Genomic DNA, 19306 nt, shown 5'->3' on the forward strand with positions numbered 1-19306 from the left:
AGATCTGGGTTCCAGAGAGAGAACATCAGAGCAAGGCAACATTATTTTAATGATGTTGTTTATTTTTCCTCTCTATATTGCTCAGTCAATTTGTTTACATTTCTTTCTTTGTATGTTGTGTCCATTTTTTTTTGTTGGAATACCAGTAAGTGGTGATTCTGACTCGCCTGCGGGAAGAAGAATCTCAGGGTTGTATGTGATAATCTCAGGAGTGTGATAACAGTGAGGAACAAACTGTCCTTGAATCTGCTTGTGCGTGATCTTACACTCATTAATCTTTTTCCTGATGGGAGGACGGTGAAGAGAGTTTGGCAAGGGTGGGATGAGTTCCTTAATATGCTGGCTGCTTTACAGAGGCAGTGGGATGTATAGATAGGACTCAATGGAGAGAAGTGGGCATTAACAGTTTGTCTATAGAACAAAATCACTGATTAATAGCAAGCTAAGATGTTTATGATCTTGTGTAATAATTCTGATTAAACTGAAGAATGGGAAGTCACGTTAGGGCTCCTAAAGATTTAAAGAGTGAAATCAAGTACACAAGTAGCATAGAACAACCACACCATCTACAAATTCACTGGCGATAGCGTGGTAGTTGGTTGTATAAAAAGGGGCGAGGAGTCAGCACACAGGAGGGAAATTGAAAACTTGGCTGAATAGTGCACCAACAACAACCTCACCCTCACTGACACCAAAATTAAGGAGCTGGTTGTTGTCTTCAGGAAGGGCAAACCAGAGGTTTATGATCCAGTGATCATTGGGAAATCAGAGGTGGAGAGTGTAAGCAAATTTAAGTTCTTGTGAATCACTATCTCAAGGGATCTTTCCTGGACCAAACACACCTGGAAATTGGAAGATAATTTGAAAATACAACAATGGTATATAGAAATGAATAAATGTATTCCATTAGAAAAAATAACATATAGTTTAAGAAATAATATTGAAATATTCGAACAAGTATGGGAGCCTTACATTAAATACAATAGCGAAAACCTACCGGGGACAAACATTACCTAAGTTGATGGAAGGAGAAGGAAAGAAAAGAATGGACTCTGTAGAATTTCTGGTGTATTTTTGTTGAATGACAACATTGTCTGACTGAATTAATGCAACCTAGATTGTATACCTAAAATGGATGAGGGGGGGGGGGGGGGTGGGGGGGTGGCTTGGGAGGAGGGAGGGGGGGGGGAGAAAAGGTCACTGTAAATGTGTGAAAAAGAAAAAGTGTATATCATGGCTAATGTGATTTATGGTGTGAAAAATAAAAAAAATTAAAAAAAAAAGAAAGGATGTCAGGGCCTCAGGAGTCTGTGGAGGTTTGGTATAAGAGAGAAAACCCTGGGAAAATACCACAGATGTGTGGTGGAAAGTGTGCTGACCGGCTGCATCATGGCCCAGTACGAGGACACCAATACCCCTGACAATAATATCCTGCTAAAGGTAAGGGACACAGCCCAGGACATCATAGAAAAACCCCTTCCCACTATTAAGAACATCTACAGGGAACGCTATTGCCAGAGAGCAACAGCAATCATCAAGGACCACTCAGCACACACTCCGTTATCGCTGCTACCATTAGGAAAGAGGTGCGCATTCCCCAGTTTATGAAACTAGAGTGCTCTACAGAACCTTTCATAAGCTAAAATGGAGAAAAGTAAAGAACTGATTACCATTGATTTCTATGGGAAAAATTTTTGAGCGTTCAGGACCAAATAATAACCTACAAATCCATACCAAATAACACATAAAACCCAAAACAAACCCTAACATTGATTAAAAACTGGAATTATATGATAAAGACATAACCTATAAAGTAGAAATTTACTTTTTGAACCTTCTAATGTGCTCCAATCTCCCCCCCCTCCCACCACCACCGTGCTCAAGGGGTGCCACCATGAGTTACCACACTGGTTGACACCAACCCTAGTGATACCACTGGGTGGGAGGTACAGGAGAGAGGGGAAGAGGGTCATCTATCTATTGACATCTCATCGTATTTCCCGGGGAAGGAGCTGCTCAGGGTATGAGAGCAGCCTCTAAAATGGCTAACTCCTTTCATAAAAGTAGAAATCCTTTCATAAAAGTGAACCAGGGTACCTGTATAGGTGCCCCAAGATTAACACTACCAGATTCAGGAACAGATCCTACCCCTCAACCATCAGACTCATCAACAATAAACTCTATCAGGGACTTATTTAAGGACTCTTACTTTATTGTTTATTTTTCCTCTCTATATTGTTCAGTCAATTTATTTACATTTCTTTCTTTGTTTACATGTGTATGTGGTGTCCAGTTTTTTTGTTGCAATACTAGTAAGTGTGATTCTGCTTCGCCTGCAGGAAAAAGAATCTCAGGTTTTTATGCGATGTTACCTGTGTACTCTGACAATAAATCTGAAATCTACAATAGTAGCTGAAGGATTCTGGGGAAAGAGATGTGGTTTTTATTGTTTACATCTTAACAGTTAGTATTACATTAACAGATGCCAATAAATACCCTCTGCCTGATATATAACATTATAGATGAAGCTCTAACTGAAATCGTCATTGCACTTGTTGGACCAAATAAGATTTTTTTCAAATAAAAACATTTTTTTGTGTTTGACAGTGTGGAAAGAGTTCCTCTCCTTCCCAAAATAAATTCACAAAGTAGAATGTGAATTTTTGAAACTAACTTTCAGAGAATTATGTTTTTTTTTGACAAACTGGATATAGTTAACCTGATTCACCCACCAGACATTCTTAGAGCAAGAAAGTTCTTGAAGACAAAATTGCTGAAGGAGACTTGGACATTCAAACCGTGATTTTTGCATCGGAGTTCTTTCATCAGTGCATTCAAGTTTTGCACTTTATTTCATTTCTTGAAGTGCAAAACTCAAAAAGTTTGTTTCTTGGAACAATATCATTATAGCAACTTGTGAGGATTGTTTTACTATATGTAGAGGTCAAAATTGCACTCAGACTGTAATCTATTTTTTTCCCCAGTAATTATAATCCAGATTATAATTAACCAAAAGCAATAATTTCTTGCCACCTTTGTACAAGGAACTAGCTACAAAAGTTAACAAACATGCAAATCTAACACACAGTCAGCTTCAATTATGGTTTTGAATGTTCTGTCATTATGAGTCACCAAACAATATTGTTCCATCTAACAAGCTCAGAGGGGACAGGCCATGAAAGAAAGATGCTGCGGCTGACTTCCACGTACTGCTGAATACTTCAGTATATGCTAGAATGTCTTAAAGCACCACAGCATGAATCACTCCTTTCATTTGTGAATGCTCACATGATTTGATCTTGAAGAAAGAACTTCTGTCTGTTTGCAGAAGAAATGGGGGCTAGATGTATTTCCTCAGGCATTGTCAGCACATGCTTCAAGAATATGCACAGCAACGAAACAGCATTTTAAACAAAAAACGTACAATGCAGCTTGAAAATCCAATTCCACCCAGTCTCGGGCTGATGTAATTCCATACACCGATACTGCCTCGTCTGATTCTCTGACCGACGGCAAGTTCCAGAAAAAAGAGTGGGATTCCAATAATCAACAGCAAAATTAAATATGGCACGAGGTAGGCACCTGCAGGAAAGACAACGTGGGGTGAAAACCTGTCACTGATATCTTTAGTGCAATTCAGCTTTAACTGACACTTTACAACTCCCAAGGAACGATGGAAAACTTTATGAGCTAACAGTAAAATTCCCATTATCAGGAATTCAAGCCACCAGCAAAAGAAAATTAAGGAAATAATGAAATAAGTAGATTAAAATAATTAAGAATAAATAAAATTTAAAATTGTATATGTTCTCCAAAGCAACAATCAAATCCTTGAAGAAATGGATTCAGCATGTGGGTGTGTCTTACCTGCAGCCGCCATTTGATTAAAGTTTCAATAAAGATGTGTTTGAATAAAATGGCGGCGCTCAGGATGAAGAGCTGGCAGATGCTGCTCGTCGCTCAGGCAACTCTCCCAAAATGTTTCCTTATCCCTGTGTAGTCAGTGTCTTTATCTCTATTGGTATATTATAAGGCATTATCTGGAAACTTGGGGGGAGGGGGGTTAATTATGATGGCGACATGGTTAGCGTAGCAGTTAGCACAATGCTGTAACCGTGTCAGTGACCAGGGTTTTAATTTAAATTTTGTAAATTACAGGAATTACATGATTAAAGTGAATTTTACATAATTAAGGACTACAATACTAATTTTTTCCACTACATTTTTGAAGCTGTTTATTCTTAATGCAGGTTATTAGTTAAGCATTATAAGAGTGAGTCTCAAGCATCCAGAAAATTCACATATCCAGCATGTACCAATTCCCGTAGGGGCCGATTAATGTATATCAAATTTGAATTATTAAATTTCAGATGCTCTGTTCAAATTGACTGAAATTTTGTTTCACAAATGGGCTTCTTCCAGTATTAAATATAATTGGCCACGCATTCATTCATTTTTCTCCTGTTTGATTATGTTCATCCTAATTCCTAAATGACTCTGAGTGTAAAGCAGCAAAATCAAGTCATGATGAAGTGCATGTCTTTCATCTGATCAGGCTACAAATTACTATGAGCTTGATACAGAGATATGGGTACTCCAATTCATTAAGAAACAAACTGAACTTAATTAAAAGATAAACCAAGTATTCTAATTTGAAAACACATGATGATCTGAGAAATTATAATTATTTTTTCTCAATCAAATCTTTTCTCCTTTTAACAGAGCACAATTTTCTTTCCTTTCTATCTATTAGCTATAAAACAAATATGTCTCATAGAACCATAGAATATTATAGCACAGAAACAGGTCCTTCAACTCTTGTAGTGTGTGCCCAGTCCCACTAACCGGCAACCCAGTCCATAGCCCTCCATACCCCTCCCATCCATGTACCTGTCCAAATTCTTCTTAAATGTTAAAATTGAGCCAGAGCACTTACCTCCACCATTTTTTTGACACAAGTATGGGAATCTCCATACATTGCCTAAACCAACAGAGAATCCAACCTGTGCTAGAATGTACTGGAGTTTGTTATTCCAGGCAGGCCTTTCATCCTCGGAATCAGACCCTTCTTCAATGTCCACAACTTTGTCAGTCTGCGAATCATCTACATATAATGTGCTCTTCTTAAATTGGTTATCATTCGTATCCTCATTGGAAAGAAGATCTTTGACAGACTCTGTGACATCTTCATCTAGTTCTCTCTTCGCCACTTTGCTATTTTTAGGCATTGGAAAAATTAGACCACAAATTCTGTTACACTCTGCAAAAGTCTTTCAGTCAAGAGTAACTCAATGTCAGGCAGGTAAGGGCAGACCCCAAAAAACAAATGACTGAGCACCTGAGGTAAATTTGTGGGAAAACTGAAAAAATATTCTGTCCTTCAAATCTGTTGGAAAAGAATATTTACATGTTGGTCACCAGTGCAGCACTCTTTCAACAAGATATTGAGCAAATATTTGAAATGTTTGGCATTATTTCAGTTAATTTTTTATAATTATTCATGAAATCTGGCTGAAAACAAAAACAGCAAAGCATTTTGTTTCAGATATTCAAGGAAGTTTGAAAAAAAAAACATTAACATTGAGCTAAGCTGGGGCAAAGGGGAATGGAAAATAAATTATGGGAATGTTTAAAAAATGTGCAGGGTATAATTTGGCATGAGACCTGGAAAAAAAAACTGCTACATTCTACGTGAAAGTCCGGGGCAAAAGAGGCAAAGAAGTGGAAAATGCACATTGGGTCACATGGTTGGAAGGCCTTGCTCATTTTGAGTCATGTTTTTTTTTCAACATTTAAGGACAGCTGAGTTTGTCACAGGTGGATGTGAATAACATCGACACAATTTGAGTTTAGTAGCACTTGTTAAATTATCAAAGGCTGCTTATAAGGGCACATTTGAAATTTTTAATTCTGATACACAAGGGTGAGAAAGTGTCAATTGCATATTTCATGGGGGAAAAAAGTTACCATTCAGTTAATGAATACTGAATGTATTAAGGAAACCACCAATCTGTGTGCCCTCTGAAATAAATAAATTAGAACAGGTATATCAGAGCTACAGTGTATTCCCCCCCCCCCCCACCAACTTCAGGATGTTGTGTCTGTTTAGCTACTGCAAGAAGATAGCATAACTGTGGTTTTGGGGAATACAATATAATTGCCAAAATAAAATGAGGATAATTTTTCTAAAATTTCTGATTTAGGGGCTGTGTGAAAAGAAAGTCATCAGAGCAAGTTGCCGTCAACAAAGTTGACAAAAGATACATAAAATGGCTATATTAACAGAAACAGCAGGGAGAGTACAAAAAGTTCTGGGAAAATTAGGTCAAAGTTACAATACAAATAAAAGCTCGTTAAATCAATGAACTACATGATTTGAACAGTTCACTGCAGGGGACTTCCTTTTTTCAAGTTTTGTATGAGAATGACATTTCAAAAATTCCATCAAAGGGGTAAAATAATGAAGGCTTCTATTTCCAAGTTACTAATAACCTATATAGTAAAATAACAAGGTATGATCTGAGCAATTTAGGTGCATTTGGAGATATATACACCCCCCCCACCAAGGTAATGAAAATAAGTCTTGAAACAGATATAAATTTTCCAACATTGTAATTTTTTAAAAATGCTACCACGTAAAATTAACCAATATTGTTGATGACAAAACTTTACCCAGCCAGTTCATAAATGTCTTACGCTTGTGAATTGTGTTTTTATTTTAATATAAATCTGTTTCCCTATCTGCCTAATCTAGTTATTATGTTTACTTAGCCAGCCAGCATTCTAGAGTTTATAGAAAATATGTTTAAGTTGGTTAAAAATATAACAGTGTTGGGATGGATTGGTTTGCACTTATTAAAATACTCTCTCCTATTGTGAACATTTTTGTACTGAAACATAACTTGCCTATTCAAAATTATAAGGTACTGGAATTGACTTCAGATGGATTGCATAAGAATATCATCACTTGAGATCATCTTTGATTTCTTAATTTGTTTTCAGGTGGTACTTGCTCGAAGAAATGTGTTTGAACATCTGCTGATGTTTTTAGGGTAAACTGTACTGTTGAATTAAAATAATTCAATGAAGATAAGGGGAGAACATATAAAATTCTCTCAGACAGTCTCGATCGATGGCACTGCAAATGCATTGTGCTAAACACTACGCCAACCACACCATCCTTAGAATTGTGATTTTAAAATAAGGAACTACATTGGCCAACAAAATGATTTATTGAGATCCATGTATCCAGTGTTGTCATGGTGCTCCTTTGCTCCTACATTTCACTTAGTTGAAATTTATTACTTGCATTTACAGGATATACGTGGAAGAAAAAGATTTGATTTTAACAGAGTTTACAGAAAGAGATTGAGGGAATAGATTGTGACCTTACACAAACATTTGCAACCAATGTTCAGTAGCAATCATCAAGGATCTACATCACCCAGCTCACACACTGTTCTCACTGCTACCATTAGGAATGAGGTCTAGGTGCCACAAGACTTGCACCACCAGGTTCAGGAACAGCTGCTACCCCTGCACCATCAGACTCAACAACAAACTCAATCAGAAACCTATTTAAGGACTCTTACTTTTGCACGATATTGATTTTGCTTTCGGTACTTACATTGGTTTACATTTCTTTATTTGTCTACATTGAGTAGTTTGTTTTTGCACTACCAGAAAGTGGCAATTCTGCCTTGCCTGCAGATAACAGAATCTTGTACCTAATGCCAAGGGTGTGCTCTGACAATAAATCTGAAATCAATGATACGTATTTTAATGATGCAATGCCATCAATCCAATTCAAACGCACAAACAAACAAGTTAGTCATGCGTTTGCATGAAGATTAGCACTCTCTGCACCTTCAGGTTCAAAACATTTAAGCATTTTTCTGTCACTAGTTCTCAACCGATGAGAGATTACTGGCTGTTGGTTGTACTCCCATCTCCACGTTTCGATTCACTGAAGCCTCTGTGGCTGAACGTAGGGAAATGCATATTAATAGTATGTATTTAGTGCCATCAACAAAAGGGAAATTTCTTGCTCACAGGGTGAGAATGAACTTATAGTATATGGTGAAGGGATGATCTGATGGAGGTTCATACTAAATGGAAATTTTGATCAGGATAATGGACAAACCCCCTTTGTGGTGAATGGGAAGTGTTTTGTTACCAAATGTTAGAAGATTTTTATTCATGCAGCAGGATATCAGAACATGACTTACAGAATTAGAAACACAATCTAGGCTAATTTTTCTTTTTTTTTAAATTTTACTCATGGTAAGAGAATTAAAATAAGTTACACTGAAAAAAACATCAGCAGATGTTGAATCACATTTGTCTCAGCATGCTTAATGTTGAATATCTAATGTTAGTTCCACCTGAAAATAAATTAAGAAATAAAATATGATCTCAAGTAATGATATCTCTGCAGTCAATCTGAACTCAATTCCAAGTACAGGTATGCCCCGCTTTAAGAATACTTACCTTACACAAATGTGCTTTTACGAAGAAACTTATATTTGGTTTTATGAAAGAATTTTTGCTTTTTCGGAAAAGCGGTCAGTGGAGTTGTCACAGGGCAGCCGGTGGGGTGGTCACATGGCAACCAGTGGGGCGGTCACAGGGTGGCCAGTGGGGCTGTCAGTGCATGGCCATCAGGGTTGTAAGCATATGGCCGGCAGGACGGTCAGAGGGGCGCCGGCGGGCTGTCAAAACTCGCTGACTTCCCGATTCTGGTAAGTGAAACTACACTGTACATACATTATTTCTACTTTTTATAGGCTATGTATTTATTATTTAATTCCTGCATTTATTATATGTTAGTGTTAGTTTAGACTTCGTGTACTTTTTAAGTATGATTTGGTGGGTTATTTTTTGGGTCTAGGAATGCTCAAAAAAATTTCCTATAGAAATTAATGGTAATTTTTTTTTGTTTTATGCCATTTTGGCTTACGAAAGTTTCCATAGGAATTCTCGATTTTCGTAAAGCAGGGTATACCTAATAAGCAGAAGTTGAAATATTTCAGTGCATAAAACTTTTATTCTTACTATAATATTCTCATTCACGATTCTAACTGGTTAGACATGATCTTATAACATTCAGTCAAGTCAATAGAAGTAGACTAGGTCCACCAATAGGGGAGAGTTTTTCATGGAACAAAAACTCTGATGACCTTTGCAAATCCATAAAATTTGCGCCAATTGACGAATTTCCAAATGGTACTCTTATAAATGTGGTTCAGGTACAGAATTGCTTGGGGATGGAGATTAGATTGCAATGGAAAATATCGGTAAATTTAGCTTTATAGCTCGAGTTATGGACTGACAAAAGTAGTGGTTATGATAAACCAACATAAAGCATTGATTAGACCTCAGCATAAATCTTCCACAATGGTAGAAGAGATGTCTCCACAGAGAAATAAACAGAAAAGGTTAGATGAAGGTTCACAAACATGCTTGGAATAATGCTTTTGATAAGAATGGAAATTGTTTCTGTTGACAGGAGGGTTGGTAGTCAAGGGACACAGATTTAAGAGAAATGAAAAAGAAATTGAGCAATTGCCCTTTCTGGGAAATATTATGGACCCATATTTTAAAATGTCCAAGTACCAAATTCAGTTTGTGATGGTAGCCAAGAAATGTATAGCAGTCATGTGGAAGCCTGACTCCCAATTAAATATTACATGATGGAATATGGAAATGCAGAGTTGCACTCCTCTGGAGAAATCACTTACAGTTTAAGGAGGAAATATGACACATTTGTTAAAGTGTGGCAACCCTATCGGCAACACATTGATACGCAGACACTCCTTCTGAATAAAAGGGTAATAATCCGTGCCAGTAGTGAAATGACTGAGATCAATAAAGTGGGTTGTGGCGCAGATGACGTGCTCTTGTATTTTGTTCCTTATCTTTTTTATTTAGGGGTTTTTTTTTAAGTTCCTTTAAGGATCCATGATCTTACTGATAATTTTTTGTTGTGTTTCTTTAATTCGTATAATCTTTTTCTGTTGGTATTTGGGTATGGGGGGGGCAAGGTAAAAAACAGACCCTGAATGTCATATACTTTTGTTGAGAGAGATTGTATTGCTGGTTTCAATTTGTGCGAGAGTCTGAAAATCAAAAATTAAATATTCAAAAAAAAATTTGAGCAGGAATTTGTGAGAACTTTACATGCAAAAAAATAAATTAGTTATGATCCAGCATGGGCTGGAGAGGAGAGCAAATGCCGTAGTCAATTGTACATTTAAAACAGAGAAAATATTGGACGATGGAGAAGCAAAAAGAGAATTGGACTAGGTAGCTGCCTCCTTCAAAGGGTGAGACAGTTACCTGACTGACCTCCTGGGCTTAGTAGCTCTAGGAAACTGACCTTATTTCTGCAGTACTGTTCCTCAAGCAGGAATTCTACTAAGCAGCAATATTCCAATAGTTTTTTTTAAGACAACCTGGTCATTTCGATCTGTCATATGGTTACCAATTGTTTGCTTTACCAATGAAACAGATGCTTTCATCTCCATGCACTCGGAAGGATGGATAAATCGGGGTTCACCCTCTCCCGTCTGGAATTTGCTGAATCACCAGGACCGGACTGGCATTTTAAGAACTGAGCCGAACTTTGCAAAAGTCTCATTTAAATAGCGGGTTGCGACTTGAAAACAGAGAGAGGGGGGGGGGGGGGGGGGAAGAAAATCACATTTTGCATCCTCAGCCAAAAATCAATGTCCATAATGGCAAGGACGTGAACCCTCCACTTTGCCCCCCCTCCCCCTTGCAACGTTTTTATTTTGCATTGGCTGCAATTCCAGAGCGTCTCAACGCACCAACAAAGCAGCCGCTCGGCCGGCGCGGTCCTGCGTGGAAACGCACAGCCCGTTACCGCAGTGCGCGGAAAGGGTCCGCCGGCATCAGGCTGCTCCGGAGAATCCACACTGAAAGTGCCGCAATAGAATTGGGAGGGGATGACACGGAGTCCCGAGCCCAGTCTCCGCGCACGCGATCCCCTGAGCAGACACTCCGAAATCCGGTTGATTGGGGCCCGCCAGTCGGATAATCGGAGGTGGCGACGCGCCTTGCAGTGATGGAGGGAGGGGGGGGGGGGGGTGCTTGAAGCCAGATGGGATGGTCTCCCGCAGAGAGTGTGAACAGCAGCCACCTGGGACAAGCATCGGGGCAGCCAGAGGGAAGCGGGCAGTTGTGGTTTGTGCTGATCGCAGGCAGGTAGGCACCGGAGTCACCTTGGGTGGTAATTAGGTGAATACACCCTGCGCAGAGCCAATCCACTTCAGAACGAGATCACGCGATGGCCAAATAAAATGCCTCCATACATCCTCGTGCCTACTGCCGGTGTATGTATCCTTGTGCCTTTGTGTATCCATTTTGCTCGTGGTGTGTTACTGGAGAAGGGTTAGAGGGGGCGTGCATACGTCGCAGCGCTATTATACTGTACGTTTCTATTCTACATCTGCGAGGATGAATGAGTCGGATAGTCTCATCTGTGTAGCAATTTAGGTGCGCGCATCCGAAGGGGTGGGGACGTCCTGAGTGCCCATGCAGTTGAGGAGACGGGGTTTCGCAGGCAGGAGCCCCACCAGAAAAGTGCATGCAACACCCAAAGGACACAGTTTTGCGAACTACTGCATTAACCAAAAAAAAAACCAATCCAATCAAGATTTCACCCGCCGGGGTTCACCAAACGTCCTCTCCACCTTCCCCCCCCCCCCCCCCCAAGAGCTCGAAATACTGCAGTACGTTGGCTTCATGCGAGCGGGCGCTTCCGCGCACTGACAGCCGAACAGTCTCCCCACGGTCCTTCTCAAATGCGCACATCCAGGCAAATGAATGGACTCAGCCCTCACGAAATTGGAATGTAACCCACTTATTGATTCACTGTACAAACCACAACACGAATTTTGCCAAAGAATATTTTTACAACAATGCAAATCTGCTCATTACCTTCTCTTGGAAAGAAAAAATATTACTCAAATAGGAATGAAGGACGTTTCTGGGTGACGGAGCTCAGGAACGGAAGAAGCAGCTTTCACCTGATGAGAGGCTCGAGTGTTTCTCGGAGAGAGGACCACACCTTCACTGAACTCCAACCCTCCAGAGTGACGACAGCCATCAACACTAGCCATTCGTTCACTTAAAGGGGAATGCCTTGAAAATGACCGAGCCCTCTCCTCCCGCAATTCTTTCAAACAGCTTTCACAGTTGCTTCTGCAATTCCTCCCATCCCTAGATTGCACTGTCCTGTTAGGAGACTGGATAGTAGCAACTTCCAACTTTGAATAGAATATCAGCTTTAGCTGTTATCCCACACTCCCCCCAAAACATCTATTTACTATTGGCAATTTTTAAACTGGTCTCATACCGAAAGATGATTTAGAAATTAGGGAGTTGTCAGTTGTCAGTTTAAATCCGTCCAAGACAGCCCATCCGGCAGGATTTACAGGTTAGAGCTGCACTTTCCGTCAACCGCCCCAGCAGCACTTTCTGTTCATATCAGTGCCCTACAACGATAAAGATAGTTTGTAACTGCAATATAAGTCCATCGCATCACAGATTTCACTATGGCAGCGAAGTCTCCATTACTGTAAAGTTTAATGTCCCAGGAGATTTTCACAAGGTCAGTCAACTTGAAACATTCTCTGATAAGCCAATACTCACACTCTCTCTTTCCACCCCCCCCCCCCCCCAACACATTGAGCTGTCCTGATTTCCAAAAGAAAACGGAAAAGGTCACCATGTTTGTCAGCATTACCAAACTCCACAGGGTTGTGAGATATTGTTTGCAGAGGTTCATAAAGCAAACCCTAAAATATACATAGACCATTTATAAAGATATATTATTATTTGCAGTATTTTCTGTTCTTATTTACATTTTCCAACATCAGAAAAGTTTGTTTAGCAGTTACTAAACATCATTACTTCATTTTTTAAAAAATTCAAATCCCTTCATGACCTTACCTCCTCCATCAGCATTTCAACCCTACAACTCAATCTTCAATATACCTCTGCTCCAAATACAAATACTTCCTGACATATATCCGTAATCCATTCTGGCCAATCAGTCATATCTCGGAATGGGCGTATATCAGAATTACCCTATATCCCTTTAATAGTTTGTCAAAAACCACATGGTTCTCACCAAGGGCAGCTCTCGCAAGAGATTGGCCACCACTGCCAACCTTATTTTCCATAGGCAGGTCTGATTTTCACCATTATCATGTAATTTTTATATTTTTTTTCTTTATTTTAAAAAAATAGTCATATGTGCGGATGGATGCATAATTTCTTTACCGTTGCCAGTGCACTTTCTCTTCTCCAGCACCCAAAGTCTCAATGACAAAAACATTTGATGTCTTTTCTTAAGCCAAGCAATTATTCATGGGGTCCATCCATAAATTCCCTATATAAACTGTTCACTTCATGCTCATTCATTCTTTTTGGTTATTAAAGCTTACTTCTTTCAATTAAGTTTTGGTGATCATAGAATCATACCACATGGATACCCTTTTGGTCAACAAATCCATGCCAATCATTCAATACCCATTCATACTAATCTTTCACTGATTTAATTATATAGTCCCACATTCAGAGAAGATTTAGTAGGATGTTGCCAGGTCTTCAGGAGTTGAGATACAGGGAAAAAATTAACAGGATAGGACTTTATTCCCTGAAGCAAAGAAGAATGAAACAAAATTTGATAGAGGTTTACAAGATTATAAAAGATATAGACAGAGTGGATGCATGTAGGCTTTTCCAACTTAGATTGGAAGAGATAAATACGAGAGGTCATAGTTTTAAGATGAAAGGGGAAAGGTTATTTACTTTGGATTATAAATACTTGCCTGCAAAGTAGGCAACTCAATGGTAATCTATAGCCACAATATTTATGGATTACCCTTACTGCTATGAGTGTGGATGAATACATCACATAACATCATGTTCTACTGCACACACTCCTACTTCAATGGAGTCAATTTTTAGAAGTGGTATTTAATGCAAGGGGGAACATTAGGAAGAAGTGGTGGGAAGTGTGGAATGAGTTGCCATTGAATGTGGTGAATGTGGGCTCAATCTTTAGTTTTAAGAATAAATTGGATAGACACATATATGGGAGGGGACTAAGAGTTATGGAATGGGAGCAGGTCAGTGGGACTAGTGGGGGGGGGGGTAAATGGCCTGTTTTCTGTGCTGTAGCTTTCTATGGTTCTATTTCATTCAACTCCCTCCAGATTCTGACACTAGGGGAAAATTACCTTGACTATTTAACCGATCAATCTTTGGAATGAGGGAGGAAACCAGAGCAGTTAGAAGACAACCATGTAGTCACAGAGAGAGAGAGCATGCAAACTGCACACATATAAGGAGGTCAGAATATTCACTAATATCTCCTCATATGGCTTGGTGCAAAATTTCATTTGATACATCCTTGAGAGGTGCCTTGGGATATTTTGCTGTGTTAAGTTTGCTCTCTTTACTTTCCGCTGAACTTTGCATATGTCCACAAATATCACACTTTCTCTGTTTCGAAGCAAAGAGTTGAACTTCTCTCAGATAGTATTGGATGGGATTCTGCTCTTATCCCAATTAAATGCAATCTTGGGAAAGATCATTAAAAACATATTTCTGATTTTTTTAACATCATTCCCTTTCCAGTAAAAACACTGAGGTCATCATCGTTTAATCCTACAGACACTGATGATGTGTACTCCTGCTGCTGTTTAATTATGTCATTAGCCGACTTTACCATCTCTATTCCATAAGTACATTATCTATACTTCGGTTGATGTCTTGGAGATGTTCAAAGCAAAGAGTGAAAAGCATGGTTGCCAGTGATACCAGTTTTGGAACTGACAGCAAATTGCTGTTCTTCAGTTATCATGTCTTTTACAACTTCTGAAGGGAGAATTTGGTCCATTAGTTTGATTGTGTTTGAAATTTTTCAATTATGTCAGCTACTATATGAATTTTATAATCATAGTCTTACAGGATAGGACCCATTGTTTGGCCAAGTCGAAGTTGACATTCTGGGCTAGTCCCATGAACCTTTCTTATCCATACATCTGTCCAACTATTTATTGAAGTGTCCTTATAAGAGGTTTCTGAGTAAATCTATCGTTGAAATATTTTTACCTATTCTTTAATTTCCATATGTTATTAATTTCTTTACAAGAAACCTCTTGAAGACAAGAGACTGTCAGATCTATTATCCCAAAATGGTTGTTGAGAGTCAATGCAATTTGCTTGTCCTTCATCTAGCATCAAATTTGGCTGTTTCAATCACTAGATCCCAAAAGCACAGGCAATCACAGGCAATACTGGTGGATATCATGAGGGAAAAAAAAAACATGTTTTGGAACTTGCCTGGGTAACAGATGAAATACGGAGTTGAGATCTGTCCACTGGATACATAATGAAGAATATAAGTGCATTGAACTCCACTTCTGAAAACTGACTCCATTGAAGTAGAAGGGTGTGAAATGGAACATGATGTCATGTGATACATTCATCCATACTCATAACAGTCAGGGTAATCCATAAATATTATGGCTAAGGAATGCCATTGAGTTTCCCATCTTCGCAGGCTAATATTTATAATCCTAAGTAAATAATGACCTGCTGGAGAAATTTCAGCAGTAAAATGTTAGAGTCTTGATAACGGCTCCTGACTCAAAACATTGACTGACCATTTCTACCCACGGACACTGCCTAACACATTGAGTTGCCCCAGAAGCTCATTGTTTACTCAAGATTCCAGCATCTCCTGTTTTTGTGCTCCTCTAGTATTTTTAATCTTTTGGAATTGCCAACATGCATCTAAACATCAGCAATATTTTCATAAAACTATGATTTAATCATCATTAACCTTTGATTTGCAAGTCCAGTATACATATAGCTGAACTTGTAGGCTGTACCCATTCTGTTCATTACAAATGTGACTGCACTTCAAATGCTTTAAAATTTGTTGAAAATATTGTTTCTTTTTATCACCCAGATATGAATAATATTTTACTAATATTTCCTTAATCTAAATTTATTTCCATTTTGTTTGAAAATTATTTCAAAGTTGCTGAGGTTTTGTTTGTCCATTCTGGTTTTCATTGTTCCCACTCAATTCACACTCATCTTGTTGTTTGCCCAGCTGCCTGCTTCTTGAGGGGAATGTCAGGCTTCTCCTTCATATCTTGTCACTTTTCATCATATTCTGGTGGGATTATGCTTCATTTTTTTTTAAATATACTGTGTAACATTAGCTATCTTATCATTAAAAGTGATTCAATGGTTTATTTTTTTGTTTACGATCATACTCTCAATATACAGTTTATTTTTCCAGTCTTTGTTTATTCCAGTTTATCATAGATGCCATGAACCTAATCTTCATCTTCTTACCAGCAATGATTTACTAATCAATTTCAACCCCAAAGTTCCTTTTAACACAGGCCATTCATCCTTTGGCTCAAAACGAACACGGATGAGTGAAATAGATTTATAGCAATAATGAGAAATTTTGGGAGGCTGTAGGCAGATGTTGAGAAGCATAGTGAACTCAGGAAATTGCACTGAACTGTTAATACTTGCTTGACATGAGTAGAATCAATAAAATAAAGGAGCTTGTCAAATGTACTGAGGTTGTGATTACTATTAGTACAATGCAATAAAAATTGTCTGCAAACAAAAGTTAGGCTTCGAGACAATGCAACTGTTTCTCTTTATCAAGCTGGATAGCCCCCCGGCTATTATATTGCTGTAGCTCACTTGCTTCCCTAATAAAACAATGAATTATATTTTATCCAAAAATGTGTTAAAGTCTGTGTAGATTAACACAAGTTTTGAACTGGGCATTTGCTCACCAAACAAAAATCAGAAAACAAATGGATAACAGAATACATTTGACTTTATATTGCAATATATCTGACAAATATCCTTCTGTGAGGTATTCATTTTTATATTTTATGTTCTTTCATCTAAAATAATCTGAACTTAATTTGAAAACGTATGAAGTACAGTTACCATATTTTTTAATGTTATATTACTTTTAAAAATGGAAGCGTGATCTTGGTTTTTGAGTCTGGACTAATCACCAGTTTTCACTAAATAATAACTCATTTCGGTGCCATTGTTGTTTCTATTGGTGAGGAGGGAAAGACATCATGTTAGTGCGCTGCAGTGGATGTTTTGGCACATTACCCTTACCCTAAAAATAATTCAAAGAAGAAAATAAAAGAAAAATTCCAGCTTCAACATGCTATTTATAACTGAGGAACTGATCAATAATTTGAGTTAAAAATGGGATATAAAAATCATTTCACTTTCATCGAAATACAGATTTGTGCATTGGAAAATAAGAGCAGCCATTTGTCACAGTTTCAGACTGAATTTCATGCATACTTTTTTTTAACCAGGCCACTTTACTCAATTTACCTATTACCTCCTGTGTCCACAAGGACTTGAGGGAAAAGAATGCTTCTAACATCATTACCAATGGGATAATTATGGTTTATGTGCACAATGTCATATATGCTTTGAATACCTAAGGCTTGAAGCACGGATTAAGAAAATAACAATTTAACTGAAAGTTAATTGACAATTAACTGTAAAAACACAGAAACGTGGAATCATTGGAATTAAATCGATGGCCAAGAGGGAGATTTTTATAAGATTGGGCGGCACAGATAGCCTAGCAGTTAGGGCTACTGAACCAGGTTCAAATCAACTGCTGTCTGTAAAGAGTTTCTGCGTTATCCCTGCGTCTGCATGGGCTTCATCCAGGTTCTCAGGTTTCCGCCCACCCTTCAAAAGTGTTTGGGGATTGTGGGTTAATTGATGCATTTGGGGGCCTGAAGGGCCTAATATCGTGCTGTATGTATAAATTAAAACAAAAATACTGGCACAGGTCAGTAGTCTCATTAATGAAATAATTGACCATGGCCTCATTAATGTGAAAATATATAGCTGAATCTTGAAATTGCAATTAGCAAAATTGAAAATGAGTGCGGGTTAAAATTTGACTGGTTATAGAAGGAGAACCTTCATTCACCCAAGAACTGTTCGATATGTAGTCGCAAGAATAGTCACAGATTCATAGAACACAGAAGCAGGACTTCCAGTGCACCATGACCACGATGGCCATTGTACTCATCTATCTGGTCCCATTTATCTACATTTGGATTGTAATCTTCTTCGTTTATTTGAGTGCTTATATAAATGCACATTAAATATTCAAAATCAGGATCAGAATTTATTGTCATGAACATGTTACAAAATTTGTTGTTTTGCCGTGCAAGCACTGGTATAAAGCACCTAAACAAATCTTCTTTGGCTTGGCTTCGCGGATGAAGATTTATGGAGGGGTAATGTCCACGTCAGCTGCAGGCTCGTTCCGATGCGGGACAGGCAGACACGGTTGCAGCGGTTGCAAGGGAAAGTTGGTTGGATGGGGTTAGGTGTTGGGTTTTTCCTCCTTTGTCTTTTGTCAGTGAGATGGGCTCTGCGGTCTTCTTCAAAGGAGGTTGCTGCCCGCCGAACTGTGAGGCACCAAGATGCACGGTTTGAGGCGATATCAGTCCACTGGCGGTGGTCAATGTGGCAGGCACCAAGAGATTTCTTTAGGCAGTCCTTGTACCTTTTCTTTGGTGCACCTCTGTCTTGGTTCCAGTGGAGAGCTCGCCATATAACACGATCTTGGGAAGGCGATGGTCCTCCATTCTGGAGACGTGACCTACCTAGCGCAGTTTGATCTTCAGCAGCGTGGATTCGATGCGGTCGGCCTCTGCCATCTTGAGTACTTCGATATTGGTGATGAAGTCACTCCAATGAATGTTGAGGATGGAGCGGAGACAACGCTGGTGGAAGCGTTCTAGGAGCCGTAGGTGATGCCGGTAGAGGACCCATGATTCGGAGCCGAACAGGAGTGTGGGTATGACAACGGCTCTGTATACGCTAATCTTTGTGAGGTTTTTCAGTTGGTTGTTTTTCCAGACTCTTTTGTGTAGTCTTCCAAAGGCGCTATTTGCCTTGGCGAGTCTGTTGTCTATTTCATTGTCGATCCTTGCATCCGATGAAATGGTGCAGCCGAGATAGGTAAACTGGTTGACCGTTTTGAGTTTTATGTGCCCGATGGAGATGTGGGGGGGCTGATAGTCATGGTGGGGAGCTGGCTGATGGAGGACCTCAGTTTTCTTCAGGCTGACTTCCAGGCCAAACATTTTGGCAGTTTCCGCAAAACATGATGTCAAATAATGCAAATAAAAAGGAAGTGTCTGTGGTTTAGGAATCTGATGGCCGACATTTC

General features: G+C 38.9%; 1 protein-coding gene and 1 long non-coding RNA gene across 7 annotated transcripts in view; one reads left to right on the forward strand and one right to left on the reverse strand.

The window, feature by feature from the left end:
• slc6a15 (solute carrier family 6 member 15) overlaps positions 1-13050 on the reverse strand; it is a 43004-nt gene extending 29954 nt beyond the window's left edge. For 2 of the 6 annotated variants that reach the window (XM_069904039.1, XM_069904035.1), the window contains exons 1-3: positions 11962-12317; positions 4937-5386; positions 3425-3582 (exon numbers count right to left, since the gene is read on the reverse strand). In XM_069904039.1, coding sequence (XP_069760140.1) covers positions 3425-3582; positions 4937-5228 — 450 coding nt within the window. In that variant the 5' untranslated portion in view covers positions 5229-5386; positions 11962-12317. Of the gene's footprint in view, positions 1-3424; positions 3583-4936; positions 5387-10499; positions 10658-11961; positions 12320-12379; positions 12586-12975 lie in introns of those variants that run through there. The other 4 variants (XM_069904037.1, XM_069904038.1, XM_069904036.1 and 1 more) reach the window with 4 other exon arrangements.
• Positions 11139-19306, forward strand: part of LOC138746140 (uncharacterized) — a 48198-nt gene continuing 40030 nt past the window's right edge. The window contains exon 1 of the long non-coding RNA XR_011346721.1: positions 11139-11226. This is a non-coding gene — a long non-coding RNA (uncharacterized lncRNA). The remainder of the gene's footprint in view (positions 11227-19306) is intronic.

Source organism: Narcine bancroftii, chromosome 11 (genome assembly GCF_036971445.1).
Source record: "Narcine bancroftii isolate sNarBan1 chromosome 11, sNarBan1.hap1, whole genome shotgun sequence".
NCBI lineage: Eukaryota > Metazoa > Chordata > Chondrichthyes > Torpediniformes > Narcinidae > Narcine > Narcine bancroftii.